Here is an 18,466-nt window from a genome sequence, read left to right on the forward strand (position 1 = left end):
TCACCACCGACAATAACTCGGCCTAAGACTTCTATGCTGGAATGCTGGTATCTTATCTGGCAAGAAGGCCACCAGCTGGTGACTTTTGGTATATCTAGACGGCAATTGAGTCCAGGGGGAGACACTATTATTGTGATATCCGAGGTAGAAATGTATTTGCGTATATCCCACATACCACTGCCCTCAAATGTTGCAGGGGTATGTGGATTCACCCCCAACTGAGTCTCTGCTATTCAGAGACTATTAATCACCTCGAGTAGTTCTAACAAAGCCTCGTTACATACGGGTCTACGGGGTTGCTCTCGCATTCTACCGGGGTCTCAACGGCAAAGATCGACTTAGCTGAGACCACCATGGACACTCTTTCAACGTATGCTGTGCCGTGTCACCACACTCCAAACAGCCTGGTTTTGGTTTCCATCAAAGTGTCATCCTAGATATGATAGCGCAAGAAAGCTTTAGCCGCCGTTTGTATATGACCCCCTAAATTTGGAAGCAGACGACTAGTAGTAGTAGCCTAGTACTAGTTTCGATTAAATACTTTAAATTGATCCTCAAGCTTCCATCTACCATTAAGAATTAACTTCAACTTCATAACAGTAATTGATGCCCTAAGAGGTGTGCCACCTTTTCGTCCGTGAAATAAAAGCGCGTTATTATTTCCAAGACCAATCTCAAGTCCTAGTAGGCCAATCCTATTAACTGCTAAAGTAATTTCAACATCTACTAGACGTACCACTTCCTGGAAGTTTCTGCTTTGCGCTACAATAATGGTATCATCTGCATAGCAAAACATTTTTAACTTAGGTAGCAATCAGCACATAATCGTATCCAATCTTCCATAAAAAGGGGCCCAGTACTGAATCTTGAGAATTCCCTCACTTTATTGTCCAACGAATCAGCTCTCCGGAGTCATTTACCTACAGAACATGACGCTCTTCTAAATAACTTCTGTTAAGATGCTGAAGATAAAATAGCATTCCCTGGATCGGAGAGCCTCCACTATAACTGTAAATGGCAAGCTATTCAAAGAATTTAAAATATCCAAGGAAACGGCCAAGATATTACCTCCACTACAGATAGCCTCCATACTAAAATGTTTCAAGGCACCTATCGCATCTAATGTTGATCGCCCAACTCTAAATCCGTACTGAGCGTCTGCTGAGACTGGACCAACAACAGAGATGTGTTTCCTTTCATAGTTGCGGGAATTGTCCAGTAGGAAAAAAACAATTAAGACAAAAATGATACCCGCATTTCACCCTCTAGTTACTCAACAACAATTGCCAATATGCGTCCACGTATACCGTTTGGGCCTGGGGCTCTCCTACGTTTTTTTGACGAACGACTACATCTGCGAATTCTAATTCACTAACCGACGTAATTCTGGCAACAAAGTCTGACCGGAGTGTTACAGTTCGCAATATTATACGAGAGAATCTTACGTAAATAAATTCAATAAAATTGTTGACAATTAATCTGTAATGTGCTGTTACTTTTTAATCACTCAGATACTGGACAAAAAATGTAAAATACAGAGAATATATAAGCGTCTCGGATTGTAAACTTTATTAATAACATATCCTACTGTCTGGCAACCTTTGGTTCGCATAAGTAAATAAAACATTTCCGCAAAGGTTTACAATTCTTATATTCTATGTAAACGAGATTACTTCGACTTTATAATTCATGGTGTGAGGATAATCGCTTCAGTGTAAAACTAGGTGGTAGTGTTGTAAGGATGAAGATTTGCTTCGCTTTTTTGCTTTTGGCGTCCGTGGCTAGTGGAACTTATCGTAAAGGTTAGATTAATATAAATCAAAAACTGAAATAATTGTATGATTTTTTTTATGAACTTCTTTTACTAACTTTAACTTTTAACTTTTACGAACTTAATTGATATTATTTACGATGTCGAGTATAAAAAGAATTACATTTAATTAAGTTTCATTTAAACTGTCTTATATAATAAAAAAAGAGTGCTACGCTTAAAAGGTTAATTTAAATTGTTAACGATAAATAGAAATTCAAAAGGGTTTATGTTATTTAGCCTAATCTTTAACTTAATATTTTAATGATTACTTTGTTTATTTTTCGAAAACATTATGATGAAAATAGAACATAAAAATTACGTTACATAGTAATGCGATTTTAGAAATAAATTGTTTATATAAAATAGGAGATCCATCTGGATTAATAAAAAATATTTGGAATTTTTTTTTTTTTGTAAATACGTAAACAAAAATATTTTTTAATTGTTTGAAATATTATTCGCGCAGGTATAGCGCTATATATCTGCTCCTGTAGAGAAATCTTGTACCACGGCGAAGGCTGATTAAAATTGAAGGCTTCTGAGCTATTTATTAAACCGCGTAAATATGTAAAAAAATACTATAATGGGGAATATGGAGGAATTCCTGAGAATTAAAACCCAACTTCTTTAGCGGCAGAAGTCACAACTCCAGACTTGTCCGCGGTCCGTTATCTGTTGCTACTTTGCCACGCCGTTTGCATTTGGAGATGAATCTCTTTTCCAAGTTATGGACTGTTTGTTCGTTTCCGGAACGTAATGGTGAAGCCATATTTCATTTGGAAATGGATGGGAATGGAGCCTAAAATCGGTCAAGATCTTTGTGAAGAGTTTTGTGAAATTCTCAATCTCGTTTGTTTCGACGCATTCAGCACACAGCGCGCTGGCTAATTTTTTCATACCGCATTTATGTGTAATACATATTATGGACCTACAGAAATGTTCATTTCATCTGCTATAATAAAAAAATGTTATACGACGATCCACCAAGACAATGTTTTAACTTTTTTAATCATTTGTTCAGTCACTACCTAGGGCGTCTTCTGTGTTCTTTCTTGAATGAACTGTGGTAAGTTTAACGCGTACCAAAGAAGAGCATGAATCCCTCAAGTCTTGATTTACCAGCTTCAATTAGCGCAGTCAATTTTAGAAGCACAAATATGATATTTTATTACCACACGAATTACAATTTTATCAATTTTTATGAACACGACACTTACAAAACATACTTGAATGTTTTTTTATTATTATATTACTTTATAATATCTGTGCTACGTCTGACAGTATTTGTTTTTCTTTTCAAGATGAATGTATCATATTATCCATTGAACGTAGATACACATGCTGATGCTGGTTTCCTGAGAATTGAATTAGATAATTTCTAATGCTGAGATTCGAATTCACGACCTCACGGTTAGGTGACCCTAAGCCTCTAGACCATCACTACTCCAAATAGATTATAAATAATCGTGTTTTTATGATCAATTAAATAAAAAAAATATTCATTACTATTTGATACAATTGAATAACTGTATTTATATATTAAAGGCGCGAAGATTTAAAAAAATTAAACTACTAATCAGTATAAATGAGTTTTGATCATACCAGTATTGTAAGTCTTCACTTACTTATTCATTCAGAACCAACTATATTAATATATAACATATTGATAGGAAAAATATTACATAATTTACATAAAGTTTAATAAATTTTGACTTACCAGTAAGTGATTTGTTCATGTTTTTAGAAATGCTCTATCTCATTTTTAGATGCGTACTGTTCAATGCCTCCCCTGTTCCAACTTGATGACTACGACACGTGTCTCTTAAAAAATGGAGTTTTCTGTCTCGGCTCCTTTCAACTCACTATTCCTAAAGACAATGGACAAATGACCTCCATCGACAGCCCGGAAAACTTTGGCAACTCACATATGGACTATAGGGGCAAGAAACTCTATGATATCCTCCAAGTAAGTAATAAAATGTTTACGATACGGTATAAAGAAATCAGTTGACAATTTCTGTGACGTAAACTGATAAAATTTGTAGTACAATGGCTTGTCGCGAGACATCGTGCTGGCACAATTCACGGAATTCGTAGAAAATAGTTCTATGACGTTTTTAATACATTTAAAATCAAAAATTCTAAGCATTTTTGTGTATTGGCAGGCTAACTCAAATGAGAAACATCGCTTCAATCATACACTAATCCATCGCGGGCTATGCTCAAGGATGACCTGTTTTGGAAGGGCCGATGGCCATCTATCTAATCGAAAGAAATTCCAGCAGTGTGTTAACGATCTTACCAGGTGAGAACGTATATTCTTATAGTGTATCATACAAGATTGATGGCATATGTACGAGCCTCTGATACAGGTCTCAATTTGGGTTAGTAGCGACCCTTATCCGCCTGGATTACTGCAAGAGCGCGCAGACACCGCGACGCGTTCCGCCTGATATCGCCGACCAAGGATTTGTCGCACTATGCGCCGCGCTCCTTGTGGCCAATCTTCTTGGAACTTTTTATGACCTCTTGAGGAATAAAGAGAAAAAAGGTATGTATGTGTATGTCCCTAGTACTCTTACGATCGGAGGGTACTTTTTCTGTGGGAATAGGAGCCCGTGCTATCCACACTAAAGTCGACCGATCGCATATAAAGTAGACCAAAAAGTTAAAAATTGCCACCTTAATTATTCAAGGTATCTTATACTTTTTTATCGAATAAAAATACTCTCGATGTTTATCATCATTACATAATTTTACTAATTAAGAATACCTGGTAATAATTTTCTTTTGTACCACGCATTATAAGAGGCCGTTAAAAATAATTATATAATTAACATTAATATTTTGTGATGTCTATTATTATATAAGCCTAAAATTAGTTACAGAAACACTGTACTTGTACCGTACAAGGTGATTTCGACTTATTTTTAAAAACTTACTTTTCTTAAATAATAAAACGGTCTACAAAATGCGAATAACATATATTAATTATAGTCTTGCGAGACTTCTGGCGATCTGAGTGTCCTGCCCGTACACAAACTAAATGCCCTTGCACAAGCATACTTGCGTACAAACGCACTACACAGATATACCCGAAGGTTTTAAATTTTAATTATTTGATGGTATCCTAAATTTAAAAAAATCTGGTTCTGTCTTTTATTTATTCCTCTCCTTCTAATTAGACCCTTAACTCTATAATTGTATAATTTCCGAACTCATGAAATTGTATTGTTCTTAACAAGTTAAACTGGTAAAGCCAGCATGAAACATGCAATCATGACTAATGTTAATTATGTATTTCTAGAATATTTTTTGTCCACATGACCTATCTTACTTGGTTATTTATACATGTGGACTATAAATAATCAAGCCATAATTAATAGTTAGACTGATTTAATTATATTTAATATTTATATGTATTCATCTTTTTTGTTTAATTTAAAAGGATTTGCTACTTTTGCACTATTTGTATATGACTGTTGACTGTCATGCATTAAAAAAAAAGTAAAGAAATAAATAATTTATAAAAGTATTATGAGGAAAGGAAGGGTTTGTAGCGACACCATCCGTGCCTAGGAATCTATTTAATAGTACTCGATTACGTCTAAAGGCCTGTATTCACTTTGATTAGTGCAGGTGATTAGTAGAAAACAAGTGTGGACGGTGAGTGATTAGTGCAGGTGATTAGTTGCCTGCGTAGTAAAGTGTTTGAAGCGTGTTTTTATTTTATTGCGAGTGCACTGCTGTAGTGACGTCGCGTCCTACCCCCTCACTCGCATCGTGTCAAAACATGTCATTTTATTGTTTAGTTACTACTATATTTAAGGACTCTTCGGTCAACCTGCGAGTAAAGTAATATTCCGTAGTGTCTTCAGCTGCCAATTCCTTAAAGAGTTGGTAGCTTGTGCCATGAATGGGTCTTCTATTAATCCATTTTCGAACCCATACTTTTCTTGGTCTTGCAAGTTCAGCTTCCAAAACTTCTTCAGTTTCAGATAGCACCGCGTTTAATACTTCTTTCAGTACTTCTTCCAATTGCAAGCACGCTTCTCGATGTTCATCCATACTTGCTGATTGACAGCTACTACAGACTACTGAATTTACTAAACAATAATTGGATACTACTTGCACTAGACACCTGCACTAATCACTAATCAAAGTGAATACAGGCCTACACCCTGAGACGCGCTTACGAAGGTATTCCACTCGCTATGTATATATGTATACAACTTCTCCACTGAGGCCTGAGCTATTCACTAGTTGGACTAGTCGAAGATCCTTCCTTTAGGTTGCGGGAACTGTTCACCATCTTTCCTCCATATAATTATGACATAATTTGATCTTCGATTGTAAATGTTATTCCTATACTTAATTGGCAGATCCAATTTCTATTTTTTTTTAAAGAACATTATAATCTACTAGATAACATCTAAAATTTGTACGAAACACGATTTATAAGAATACCTTTTTTTCTAACATGTTCAATGTTAATTTGTGCACAAAAAAAGAATCCCATTTCTGTCCAATATTTTGTGTAAAATATAAAATCTACTATATAAAGTGTATAACGCTTCATGAGTTATGTCTAGTCAATTAATGTACAAATTTAAATACCTTTCACTTCTTGTTTTATAGGCAACGAGGTGCTCTTATCATGGTCTATCATCAACAACTTCAAAAAGCTTATTCACGTTTACCCCAATGAGGACACTCTTGTATCCCGGTTCAACCCCATACATGGCATCAAGTAAGTTTACATTATACGTAAATCCATCAATAACTGAATTAAAGAAAAATACTATCTATATCACAACTATTATGTCTGAAACTTATTATAACAAATTAAAGTTAATAAATTGATAATTATCGCCAATTCAATAATCTATCTATAATTATATATCTATTTATTTTTCTGACCAGCATGGAAAAAAATATTTTTTTCATGATTTTTGGCGTTAAAGTTACTCTTTATTCGGCAAATTGTTTGTTAATTGTTTCTTTAGATCTATTACCCTTATCGGAGAGATCGTGGCTCACTCGGTGATTGTTTCACACATCAGCTACTTGCACAATCCGGACTTTTTGGAAACTGTAAGTAGTCCGCTGCATTTAATAGATCACTGTTAATTCTTCTATCATTAATTTATCCTTTTTATATCGGTGATATTTCAATGTTTGCTGTAAACTTAACTATGTATAGTAAATTATCAAATATGCCAAAATTTGTTTGCTTTATTTTGTAATTCAATTATATTGCTACATAATATATGTAATATGGTCCTGTTTATAGTTCATATTATTAATTTTATCATAACTAAAATTCGTAACGAAATTACTACTGGATATTAGAAGTTATTAAAGCTACGTTTTGCCTAATTAATATGTAATAGGTAACTCGTACATCATTTATAGAAAAATCATATAAAACAACAAATATAGTGTCGTTTGCAGATTGCAAAATTTAAATGTATAATAATTTCAAAATTTACTGGACATTTTCGTTAATCATAAATATGTCTCTATGTATTGTTGTTGTTCTAGCGACGGCAGCATCTACTGGCTATGATGCTTACGAATGGCAGCATCGCTGTGCAGGGCTATATTTTGCTATCTAGCTTTCTCTTCATCCACCACTTCCAATTGATGGGATCACGCCACAATATCTCCAGCATTCAACTTTTCTTCATTATGCTTCTACGAAGAATTACCAGGTATATCCATCTGCTGACATACGGATGTTGCGATTGACTGATGCCATTGTTTCAATATCTTGCCCATATATAAAGATGCATGACGTCGCTTACACTTCTTTTTTAACTTCAGTACATAATCATATTATTTATTCTATAATCTAGGGTAAATATCCTAGATAGTAATTAGGTACTTACCAAAAAATTCAATAAGACCGTATCTGTGGTATTAAAACAAATCTTAGAGCACATAGCAGCGTATGTATTTATTGTTGATAGTAGTTATATTATTCCAGAATATTACCTGTATACATGTTCATGGTGTATTTCACGGCAACGTGGAGCCGATTTCTGGGTGACGGACCGCTATGGATCCCGATCATGGATAAAGAGGCTCAAATCTGCCGGCTCAAGTGGTGGTCTCACGCACTCTTCATACACAACCTTTATCGCCCTAACGATCGTTGTCTACTGCAAACATGGTATTTTTTTATTATTATGACTTTATCCTACTTTGTACATGTCGTACGTTTCGGTTATGTCAAATTTAGATAAACACAACAAGACCTTGTGGTGAAATATCATATCTAAATATCCCCTATAAAGACGCCAAAAGGAGCTGGAGCTGGATAAAAAAATACGATTTTCAGGTTTGTTGCAGTAGATATGCAGCTGTATGCCTTAGCTATTCTACTGGCAATAATGCTAACTCAACGAAGGAGAGCCGCTATTAAAATGCTTCTGGTTATGTTTGTTGTCGCCATTCTGTGTATTTTCGTTGCTGCTTATACATATGACTTAACTGCTATGGTGTTCATCACGACCCCTGAGTAAGTTTGAGACTATTTAGGAATTAATATAAATATAAACAGATGAGATCTTTGCAACGAGTACAGATACCGGCAAACTTCTTAAGCATTACACAATGGAGTGGGGGAAAGTATGCTTATCGTACACAGCGCGGGGAACAAACGTTAACTGATTTACCAATCACGCGATCAACGCGTCACTCTCCTGCCCCCGCGCGGCAGGTAAGGACATTTGTTCAAGATGTTTGCCGGTAAGAAATATGTAATTAATTTTATTGCTACAAAGGTGTCAATTTACGTAGTAATTTTATTCAAATAATTTATAATTAATAAAAGTGAACATGGATCGATCAGTATCAAATTCGACAGTGCTAACTGCCTCCCATAAACACCAGTTTTGTACTCAAACAATCAATCATCCAGTATTGTCTTTGGTTAACATAGCTTTTACACATTGAAAGAAAACAACTTTTTAACCGGATTAAAGTTATTTGTATTATTATAAACTTAAAATTATTTACAAATTATGACTTAAAAGGATCACCTAAGTATCTATATATCTCGATTAAAGGAAATAAACAGAGACAGAGATAAATAGGACCAAGGGGTTATAGGGCTAATGATTATTATTTTATTAAAGGCTGGCAACGCGCTTATGAGCCTTCTAGCAATGAGCGAACTTGTGAACTGATAGTAAATGTAAATTTATAATAAATTTAACATCTTTTCTGTTGACGTTCATAAGTTTACTTGGTTACCTATATGAATAAAATAATATCAAATGAGCCTCCTGCCCGTTACCCTCATGTTACATTAAAAAAAAACAAATTTTATATACCTACATATATTTATAAATTATTTACAAATTATGTAAATAATTTTTAAAAAGTTTACAATAATTCAAATAGCTTTAATCCGGTTAAAAAATTGTTTTGTTTCAATTAATGATACATTAATACATTTTGTCAATATGTGAATTATCCGAATACATTATTTGTTCTTATCGATTAGATTTGTGAGGAAATTGTACCACGGAGAGCCGTCTTTTAACTGGTTGTATGCCGCCCCTTGGGGCAGTTTGCCTGCCTCATTGCTAGGCGTGATGGTCGGCTTCCTATATTACAATCTACGGGAAGACAAAATCAATTTGCAAAACTACCGAGTAAGTTTAACCTTATTTTCAATATCGATATTACAAGAGAAGGCCTTCTAGTAGAAGACCTCCTACCTAGTGAAAGACCTTGTTACAGTCGAACACTTCCTACCTAGTAGAAATTGATGTGTTTCCCTGGTTAAAATTAATATTTATATAAGAAACGTGGGAACCAAACGGAACAGTTCATGTCACAAAGACTATGGCTAAACTAGGCATTAGAGATTTTGTAAATTATCGGAAAAACAAATTAAGTATATTTAATGTTACTGTAGTAATGGTTATTAGCTCTGTTTAAATGCTTTGTTTAAATCAATATGTATGAAAAGTAACTTTAACATTGAGATAAAACACTTAACAGTATTAACATTACCACAACGTGAAGTTCAATTTCACATTTACAACTATGACTAGATACTACTAATATTGTATCGTATTTTCCAGTGGTTCCGAGTATTATATCGTATCTCAATAGTCGCCGTTTTTGGGTGGATTCTAAGCGCGTATCTGCTCCCGCAGAAGCCGTCTTATCTTCTCTCTACGGTCTATGCAGCTATTGACAGACCTGTCTACGCCATATTCTTTAGTGTTATGTTGTTTGGCTCTATATATCGGATTGATCGTAAGTACTGACTTGAAAATTTGTTAAATAATAATGAATATTATACAATGAAACACCTTTGAATTGTATAAACATTAATAAACGTAAACCACGTAGTAAATTGTCTTGGGCGCGTTGATAATTTGTTAAGTTTAGATATGTATTTATATTTATGTATTTAATTATTATTAATTATTTGTAATTATTATTTGTAATTTTCATAACATATATGCAAATTAAATCTCAAAATTAGTATAATCAGGTTACTTTTTTATAGAACAAACGGGCTGGATGCTCACCTGATATTAAATGATACTACCGCTTTACGTAGTGCGTTGCTTTGAAATAGTAAAATGTCCTTTTGCAGAATTGTGGTGGCGCTTTATGTCGTGGAGTGGTTGGCAGGTGTTCGGTCGTATGTCACTTTGTGTCTTTATGATTCATTGGAGTTTTGACTTGCTGCAGATAGGCTTGCAGACCAATACCAATAAAATGTCCATCTTTGAAATTGTAAGTCAACTTTTTCTTTGAATTAACACATGCGTAGATCTCATGTTGTTTTTCATAAATATGTAGATTTTACGTAGAAATCTTGTCTCTTTAAATCATGTTGTCATTCCAGTTGTTATTGTAGTTTTGACAATAGTAGTTATACTACTTTAATAAAGAGTGGTTATTAAATACCTAAAGAATCAGAACACATAAACAGTATCGCGGGATATTGGCGCGAATTTCGTTCAACAATACCGTAATGATTTAATAAAATTGCAAGGATTAAAACATAAAAACTAGGCATTAATAAATATATAATTTTACAGGGCGGACACGTATGTGTTACAATATTTATGACCATTGTTAGTTCAATCCCGCTACACATTATGGTGGAAAAACCGATTCAAATGTTTTTGCGATCATCGTTAAATATTTAATCGTAAGTATTCTGATGAAATACACCTAAACAAGTACCGACATTCGTAGATGTATTGGTAATATTTTTTTACGAGTGTTTGGCTGTTACTGGCTTTGAATTGAAAATATAAATAATCGCTATATTTAAAACATTGAAATCACTGATGGAGATAGATAATGCCGATCAATGAAAGGCTCCGATAATAATAGGAATCTCGGTTGGTAAATAAATGTCTCCAATACATACAATGATACAGAACTTTTTTGCAAATAAGGAAAGTGAGGCTTTTCTATTAAAAAAACTCTATGACTATAGGTTATACTTATTGATTGATAATATGTTAGAAAGAAACAAATATCGAATAATATATTTAACTTGTTTCAGAATTCTTCGGACTTAATAAAATAATTTATGAATTAATATACAAGGTTGGAATTGTAAGTGGCTTTAGTATAAAACATAAATGCCAGAAACGAAACGCAGTAAAGAATTCAAAGATTTAACTTCTATAATTATAAGTATATTTTTTAACATAGTATTTTTTGTATAATCTATATAAATAAAAATCGCAGAACATGTTGCCAAGCGCAAAACTCGAAGGCGGTAGGATTCGATTATTATTTTTAGTTATTACTTGAACTCAGAGGAATCTTTTGAAGGAGAACAATAATTGAATGGAAAAGCTTAAAAACCAGTTTGTGAGCATTATTATGAAAATACCTAAGCACACAAATTTATTAAGTGTGAGTATATAAAATAAAAGTAAATTTTGCAACTATGTTTTTATTTATTTACACGATTTTAATAATAACAAACAAATGAATATAGTATAAGTATATCATTCATATGCAGAATAAAAAGGGTCGGGGCTAGGACACATCCTTGTGGGACCCCAGTTGTCTCTGGCCCATGTGTAAGGTATACAAGGAGGAGTTCAGTGACAACGGCGAACTGGTAGTGATCCGTGATCGATAATTGCTGGACTGGTGGACCTCTAGTTACCGTAGAAGCTGGCTGTTAATAATGTTAATTTTAATTATTATTAAAATTATTTATTCATTGTTTTGGAGAACAATGAGGTTATAGTTATTGCCAACGCCGTGCGTGTACAGGTACCGGTAAAGGCGCGATAAGACCGGAACCAACTGAAGATCACCAGTATGCAGCACTATTGGGGGGATGCCATCAGGTCCGCTAGACTTATGGATGTCCAAGGAAGATAAAGCTTTGCGGATAGCACGTTGCCGGAATATAATTTAAGCCATTGTAGTATCAAACTGGAATAATGTAGGTGGTGCCTTTCCTTGGTCAACCAAAGTGGAGTTCGACGCAAAGAGACAGAATAGAAGATCGGCCTGCTCCTCTGCGGTATGGGACAGCGAGTTATTTTCCCTGTGCAGAAGCGGCAGGGTGTGGCCGCTTCTGTCCAAGCTTTAAAGCATTCTCGCTTACGACGCAAGAATGTGTAAATCAAGGCTGGGATTTGCCACCGACCGCCATCGCAGAGAATGGAACAGAAAGTTCCATGTCCATAATCGATCCAGGATCGATCGAAGTAGTTGTAGTTAATTTTTTCTTAAATAAACAACTATTAAATATTTGTAAAATTTATTTTTTAAAAACATAATAAGGCTAAACGAGATTAGTGGGGACAGCTAGTGTACGCATATAAAGTAAGTGTTACCAGGACCAAATAAATTACAGAGAAACTTTGGTTATAATTTATCTTTAATTGTAGTTGAAAATACAAACAATATGTGTGTGTAGAGTTGATTTTAAGGTTACAACCTTAAATTGCAATTATTTTGATTTAAAGGAAAATCTTCGATTTGTCCTAATATAGAATTTTGAATATTACATCGAAATAACATCATTAGACATGTAAAGTTTTCATAAGTGGCCCAACATTATAGTTTTAGCTAAATCTGTCGAACAACTTCAAATTATGCTTAAAGCACAAAGGTAATTGAGTCATCAATCCAGAAATATGAAGCCATATAATTACTAAATGTTCTACGTTTATTTAATAATCTTTCTACACTATTTCATTTAAGTTAAAATGCGTAATAATCATAATATAATATTAATGGCTTTATAGTTCCAGAACATTCTAGAATCTTAGTACTAAAATTAGACACTAGGGAATGTTAGATGTTTGTTTAAATTTACCTCACAATTCAATCAATCTTCAATATAAAGCTACTTCTATAACGTCTCTTTAACGTCTTATATATATCGCCATATCCTTTCCATCTGTTCAATAGTTGTATTATTTTTATTGTATTTTGGAATTGTGATTCAGAGATCGCTTCATATCGATAAGGACGCCCGAGTTTTTAATATATGTTATCTTTTAGTATTAATACAACAAATTGTTAATAAATAAATAATATAAGCAAAAGTAAAACATCGGCGATTAAATTAATTAAAATTACTTTATTCAATATCAAGTTACATTATTTTAGCAGGTATTGGAGCCCGTGAACTAAGTCTAGGGAGACCTGTACATCAGGGTACTCCGCTCATCCAATGGTTTAATTGAATTGTAACTTAAACAATCGCTTTATAAAGAAAAAGACCTATTCTAAAATAAAGATACAGGTTTACATGTTTTAGTCTTTTTTCACACCAGAAGTTTGAGCGTCTCAAATTTATTACATGAAAATGTCAAAATAAATATTTTCATAACTGTATTTGTCTACGTGATAAAGGTGAAAATGTCTAATTACATATATAAAAAAGTACGCATATTTACTATTAGTAAGGAAGACAGCTTTTATATGTCTTATACACCGCACACCAAAGGTTACTGTAACATGAATGATCCAATATTAAAGTTCTTGAACTTAGAATAATAAATGTCGTTATTATGCTTGCCTTTACGTTTCTATATGCATAGAGCAGCTCGTAGAAATTTTTGTACCGGAATCTCGACCAGCAAATGGAGCGGTATAGACGTCAAATACGTCATTAGAACTGTCACGAGCCAGTGACCTATCTGTAAACATGATAGAATTGAAGGGGTAAGCTAAGATATAAAAAGAAAGATTTAATAGTTTCTTACTACGAAAACATATAATACATTGCAAATATATAATAATTACTTACATGTTGCAAAACAGATACCTCTTTGACATTAGTCTGCAATGCGATTTGCATAAGGTTGAAAGTCCAGTGTATCATAAGAATGCAAAGTGACATGCGGCCTAATATCTGCCAACCACTCCAAGACATGGCACGCCAATAGATATCTGAAATCGGGTTTTTTTTACTGGTATAAAATATTTTGACATTTTCCATAGGCAAAAAACTATTTTTTTATTAATAACAATAAAATACAATATTATTTAGGGAGCGTTCAAGTAGAACGTAACGCATTTTGTCCTCTTGTTACGTTACGAAGCGGGGCAGGGATTGAATTAAGCGTTATTGTTCTTACTATTTTCCACTTTACCACCTTACACCACATAATGGTAAGTTTTAGGTATAAGGATTCACTATAATAATAATAATAATAATAATCTTTATTTCTTCTCTCACATATACATACATAGCAGGTTATTATGATTAAACTAAGATGATAACATTTGGAAGTGTATGTGAGAGACTGGTCTCTGTAACAGGAGACCTGAGTGACAGATAGCCAGCCTCTCCACCACCGGACCGGAACACGTACAATCAGGTCATTGTCATAAGATACAATAGAAGAAAATAAGCAAGTGCTAAAGGAAAAAAAAATGGAAACGGAGTCGTAAAAATAAATTTGGTGTGTGTTTGTGTCTGTGTGTGTGTGGCCGCGTGCGTGTGTGTGTATGTGTGGGCGAGTGGGTGTGTTACAGAGTAACAGTTATTAAATCTTCTGTTTCATCATAACTCAACGTCTTCAGCCAATTAGTAACCATTTTTTTACATTCATATTTCGATAGTGGGTAAATGTTAATTTTTTCATTTAATTTATTATACAGGTAACAGCCTAGGAAACCAAAGAGTCTTTGCGAGAAAGAAGTTGTCCATCGTGTAATACGACAGCAAACTTTATGTTTAATCCGCTTGTTTATATTTAATTCGGGGTCGTAACTAGTTTTATAATGTTGTTTTAAAACTGTGTTGAGAATAAATAATTGACGAATTGTTAACACATCGGCTAGGGCATAAAGCTCTTTAGTGGGAAAAAGAAACGGTAAGGAATGACTTACTTTTAACACTGCTCGTTGGGCTCTTTCAAGTTTTAGTAGATTGTACAATAGCTTAAAATTGACTGACATAAAGCCTGATATACTACTTTAACAATTCTATTGTCTGCTATAAGTCTTAAAGTTTTAAAGATGTAAACGAGTTTACGAGTTCTGCATGAGAGAAGATCCACGTGAGAATTAAAACTCAAGTTACTATCGATAACTACACCCAAATACTTAAAACTATAGGCAATGGAAATGCTTTTGCAATTGCAGAGTTGATTTAAAGAGCAAGTATGGGTGCTGATAGAAAAATAATCATGAATGTGAGACGGAACGTTTTTAATAGAGAAAAGGCATAAATTTTGTTTTATCAACATTAAGCGTGAAAGGCCGTTGCCTCTCAACCATTCATTAACAAGGCCAAAACCAAACTGAGCAGAATTATACACCTCATTCCAATTATTGCCAGAGAAGACAGGGGCAGTGTCATCTGCAAAAGATATTATCTTACAATTTGGCAACTGGAGGTTACATAACTCATTAATGAATGTTAGAAAACACTGGGGGGTGGTCACGAAACGTTTTACTATTGGATACAGAAAACATTACGGCACGTTTCACGGGGGTCAAGAATCCCCGCGTTTTATTAAGTTTGTTGTCTCTCTCACCCACGTTGTCCCTGAGTATTCCATTTCGCTCGACACTTTAGTTGGCTTATAAGTAATAACTGCTATTGTCCGTAGTATTTTTTAGAAAAAATACAGAATTACAAAATTCTATCAATGCTAATTTTAATTATTAACAGTTATTTATTTAATTCTTAATTTTTATAACCAACCCTTTAATCTTATTCAAAGATTGTGAATGTTTATATAGTTTAATAAAAATTAAAAACTTAAAAACCAAACTTGATATATTTTATCTAAATTTAATTTTAGTTCAACAAGCGTCGGTATCGGTATCGACGATATTTCTATAAGAGTATCGGAATCGGTATCGTACCGGCAAAAAGGCGTATCGATGCATCCTAGAATGACTGAGTTCTGTTAATAAAGTGACTTGTGAGTTTAAATCACGATTTACCACTATCGTAGGACTTTAAGTGTTTCTGTCGAAGTTACATTTTAAACATCACAAACGATCACGTCGGTGATATACAATAAAATGGTTGTCGATCTTTACGAGGATCACATAATAGGATGATAGATAGATAGATAGAGGATAACATTTTTAGATTCAAAAGTAGCGCTTCTCAAGTAAAAACCATCGTAAAAGCAACTGTATTACTCTTGGTCATAGCCATTGAACAGTTGAATTATAAAAAGTTTTAAGCGTGAAAATACTTACTATCAATGCGGTAGATAAAACCCAACAGTACGATACAAAAAATAATACATATGATAGGTCTATCGAAAGCCGCGTAAACCGCAGATAATAAACGACTGGGCTCATCGGGTAGAAAATAGCCAGCGTAGATCCATCCAAATAATCCCGGCACTGACGCTCGATATATTATCTTAAACCACTGAAATAAAAGATATTGTATCTGTGACAGAATTTATTTCTAGAATTTATGCCAACAAATTCCACTGCTAGGACCTTTATCTTTTCAAGACACTGTACTGGAGTATCCGTTATTGTACCTACAATGGTCAATATTGCTTAGCACTTATGGGACGGCCTCTATGCCAGTCTTAAGTTTTAGATATATTAAAATCTTGGGAACATAAATAATGTACAATTTCAATAAAGTTTTCTGTCGTAGGACAATAACTTTATAAGAAATAATAATTACCTTATACTTGTTTAAGTCGATTTTATTATTGCGCATTTCGTAGTACAGGTAGGCTGTGGCTATTCCTAGTAGAGAGGCGGGAAGGCTGGCCCACGGTGCTGCATACATCCATTTAAAAGACGGCATGCCATAATGTAGTTTCTTCAAATATCTTAAAAGTAAATAATTCGGTTAATATAGGTAGTATAGTAGGATAGTAGTATAGATTATAATTATGACCTACCTAATTATAAGTAAGAAGTAAGAATCATCGAATTATATATATATATATGTGAGGTGTATGTCTTGCCTTGCTGGGCACACCGAGTATCTTGGAGGCCAATTTAGCCTTTCCCTCCAAATGACCACGAAACTGAACGTCGTTCGATATGTCAAAGCCAAGTATTGCGATGCTGATTGTAGCTTTAAGAAGAGTGTCTTCGAAAAAAGGAGGAACAAAGGGTGTTTCTTAGAGGAAAACGTGCAGACTTGTGTCAAGTGATCTCTTTTCGATCTCTTTCCGAGTCTTCACGTAGTAGAGTTTCGACTCCAGACACAAGTTTGACCAGTATGGATTGACAACTGCCCGAAATATACCTGCATGGCCATACCGCGTCAATGATCCGATGAACCCAAAAGAGAATCGACGGAGACGTGGTAGTTCTCTAAATGTGAAGTCCGACAAAGATGGTTTGTGACCATCAGGTATTGGGGTTATATCGGGAACCATTTGTATCAGGTGTTTTTTGTATGCATAATAATGTTAGTTATAGGTACATTTTCTGGTTAGATGTTAAATATGTACTTACTCAGGATTAGACAAATACAAGCCCGCCTTTAAATTGAAAGTGTAGGCAGCGACGAAGTTACAAAGTATAGTGACCAAAAACAATAATGGTATAATTTTGATGACGACTTTTGTCCAACGGGTCAGTGCAATTGCCAGCACGATTGATAGTGCGTACAGCTGCATGTCTACTGCAATGAACCTGGAAACCGTGTTTGACTTATATATGAAGACATTCCTGCTAAATTACAGCATACAAACTGTTGTAAATTTAATTAATTAAAAAACAATAAAATTTATTTAGATTAGCCCAAGCGGCCTCAAGAGAATTTAAGACCGCTGATATTAATCAACAAAATATTAATAGAAAATTTAAGTTCGCGATTGAAACGTTTTGATTACAATAGAAGCTTCAAAATTGAATTAGCCAAAACAATTATAAAAATATTTCAGGATTTATCCTTATATTTAGGGGTTGTGTTTATTTGTAAATTCTATTTTGTAAATTTTCAAGGAATAAATGAGCTTTAATTATTATTATTATTAAGGGGCCTTACCACGTTTGTACCAGACAGCGATCGTCAGGGCGGTAAAGGTTATTTATGAAGAGCGCGTGCGACCACCACTTCATCCGGCAGACCTGAGCTTCTTTCTCCATAATCGGTATCCACATCGTGCCGTCGGCTATGAAACGACTCCATGTTGCCGTAAAACCCACCATGAACATGTATAGTGGTAATATTCTGGA

General features: G+C 34.2%; 1 protein-coding gene and 1 long non-coding RNA gene across 2 annotated transcripts; one reads left to right on the forward strand and one right to left on the reverse strand.

The window, feature by feature from the left end:
* The first annotated feature begins 1,681 nt into the window (after nucleotides 1-1,681).
* LOC123713091 (O-acyltransferase like protein-like) lies at nucleotides 1,682-11,731 on the forward strand. The gene is made up of 14 exons (XM_045666591.1): nucleotides 1,682-1,802; nucleotides 3,580-3,779; nucleotides 3,979-4,118; nucleotides 4,186-4,364; nucleotides 6,452-6,563; nucleotides 6,820-6,907; nucleotides 7,358-7,527; nucleotides 7,803-7,988; nucleotides 8,157-8,336; nucleotides 9,327-9,477; nucleotides 9,913-10,090; nucleotides 10,437-10,579; nucleotides 10,888-11,000; nucleotides 11,364-11,731. The coding sequence occupies exons 1-13, from the start codon at nucleotides 1,742-1,744 to the stop codon at nucleotides 10,996-10,998; spliced, it is 1,899 nt and encodes a 632-aa protein (XP_045522547.1). The 5' UTR covers nucleotides 1,682-1,741; the 3' UTR covers nucleotides 10,999-11,000; nucleotides 11,364-11,731.
* A 2,125-nt stretch (nucleotides 11,732-13,856) lies between these two features.
* On the reverse strand, nucleotides 13,857-16,587 carry LOC123713287. Its single transcript, XR_006754170.1, has 3 exons — nucleotides 16,505-16,587; nucleotides 14,088-14,230; nucleotides 13,857-13,977 (listed from the first exon to the last, which is right to left on the reverse strand). It is a non-coding gene; the product is annotated as an uncharacterized LOC123713287 (long non-coding RNA).
* Nucleotides 16,588-18,466: the final 1,879 nt, after the last annotated feature.

Source organism: Pieris brassicae, chromosome 8 (genome assembly GCF_905147105.1).
Source record: "Pieris brassicae chromosome 8, ilPieBrab1.1, whole genome shotgun sequence".
In the NCBI taxonomy this organism is placed as follows: Eukaryota; Metazoa; Arthropoda; class Insecta; order Lepidoptera; family Pieridae; genus Pieris; species Pieris brassicae.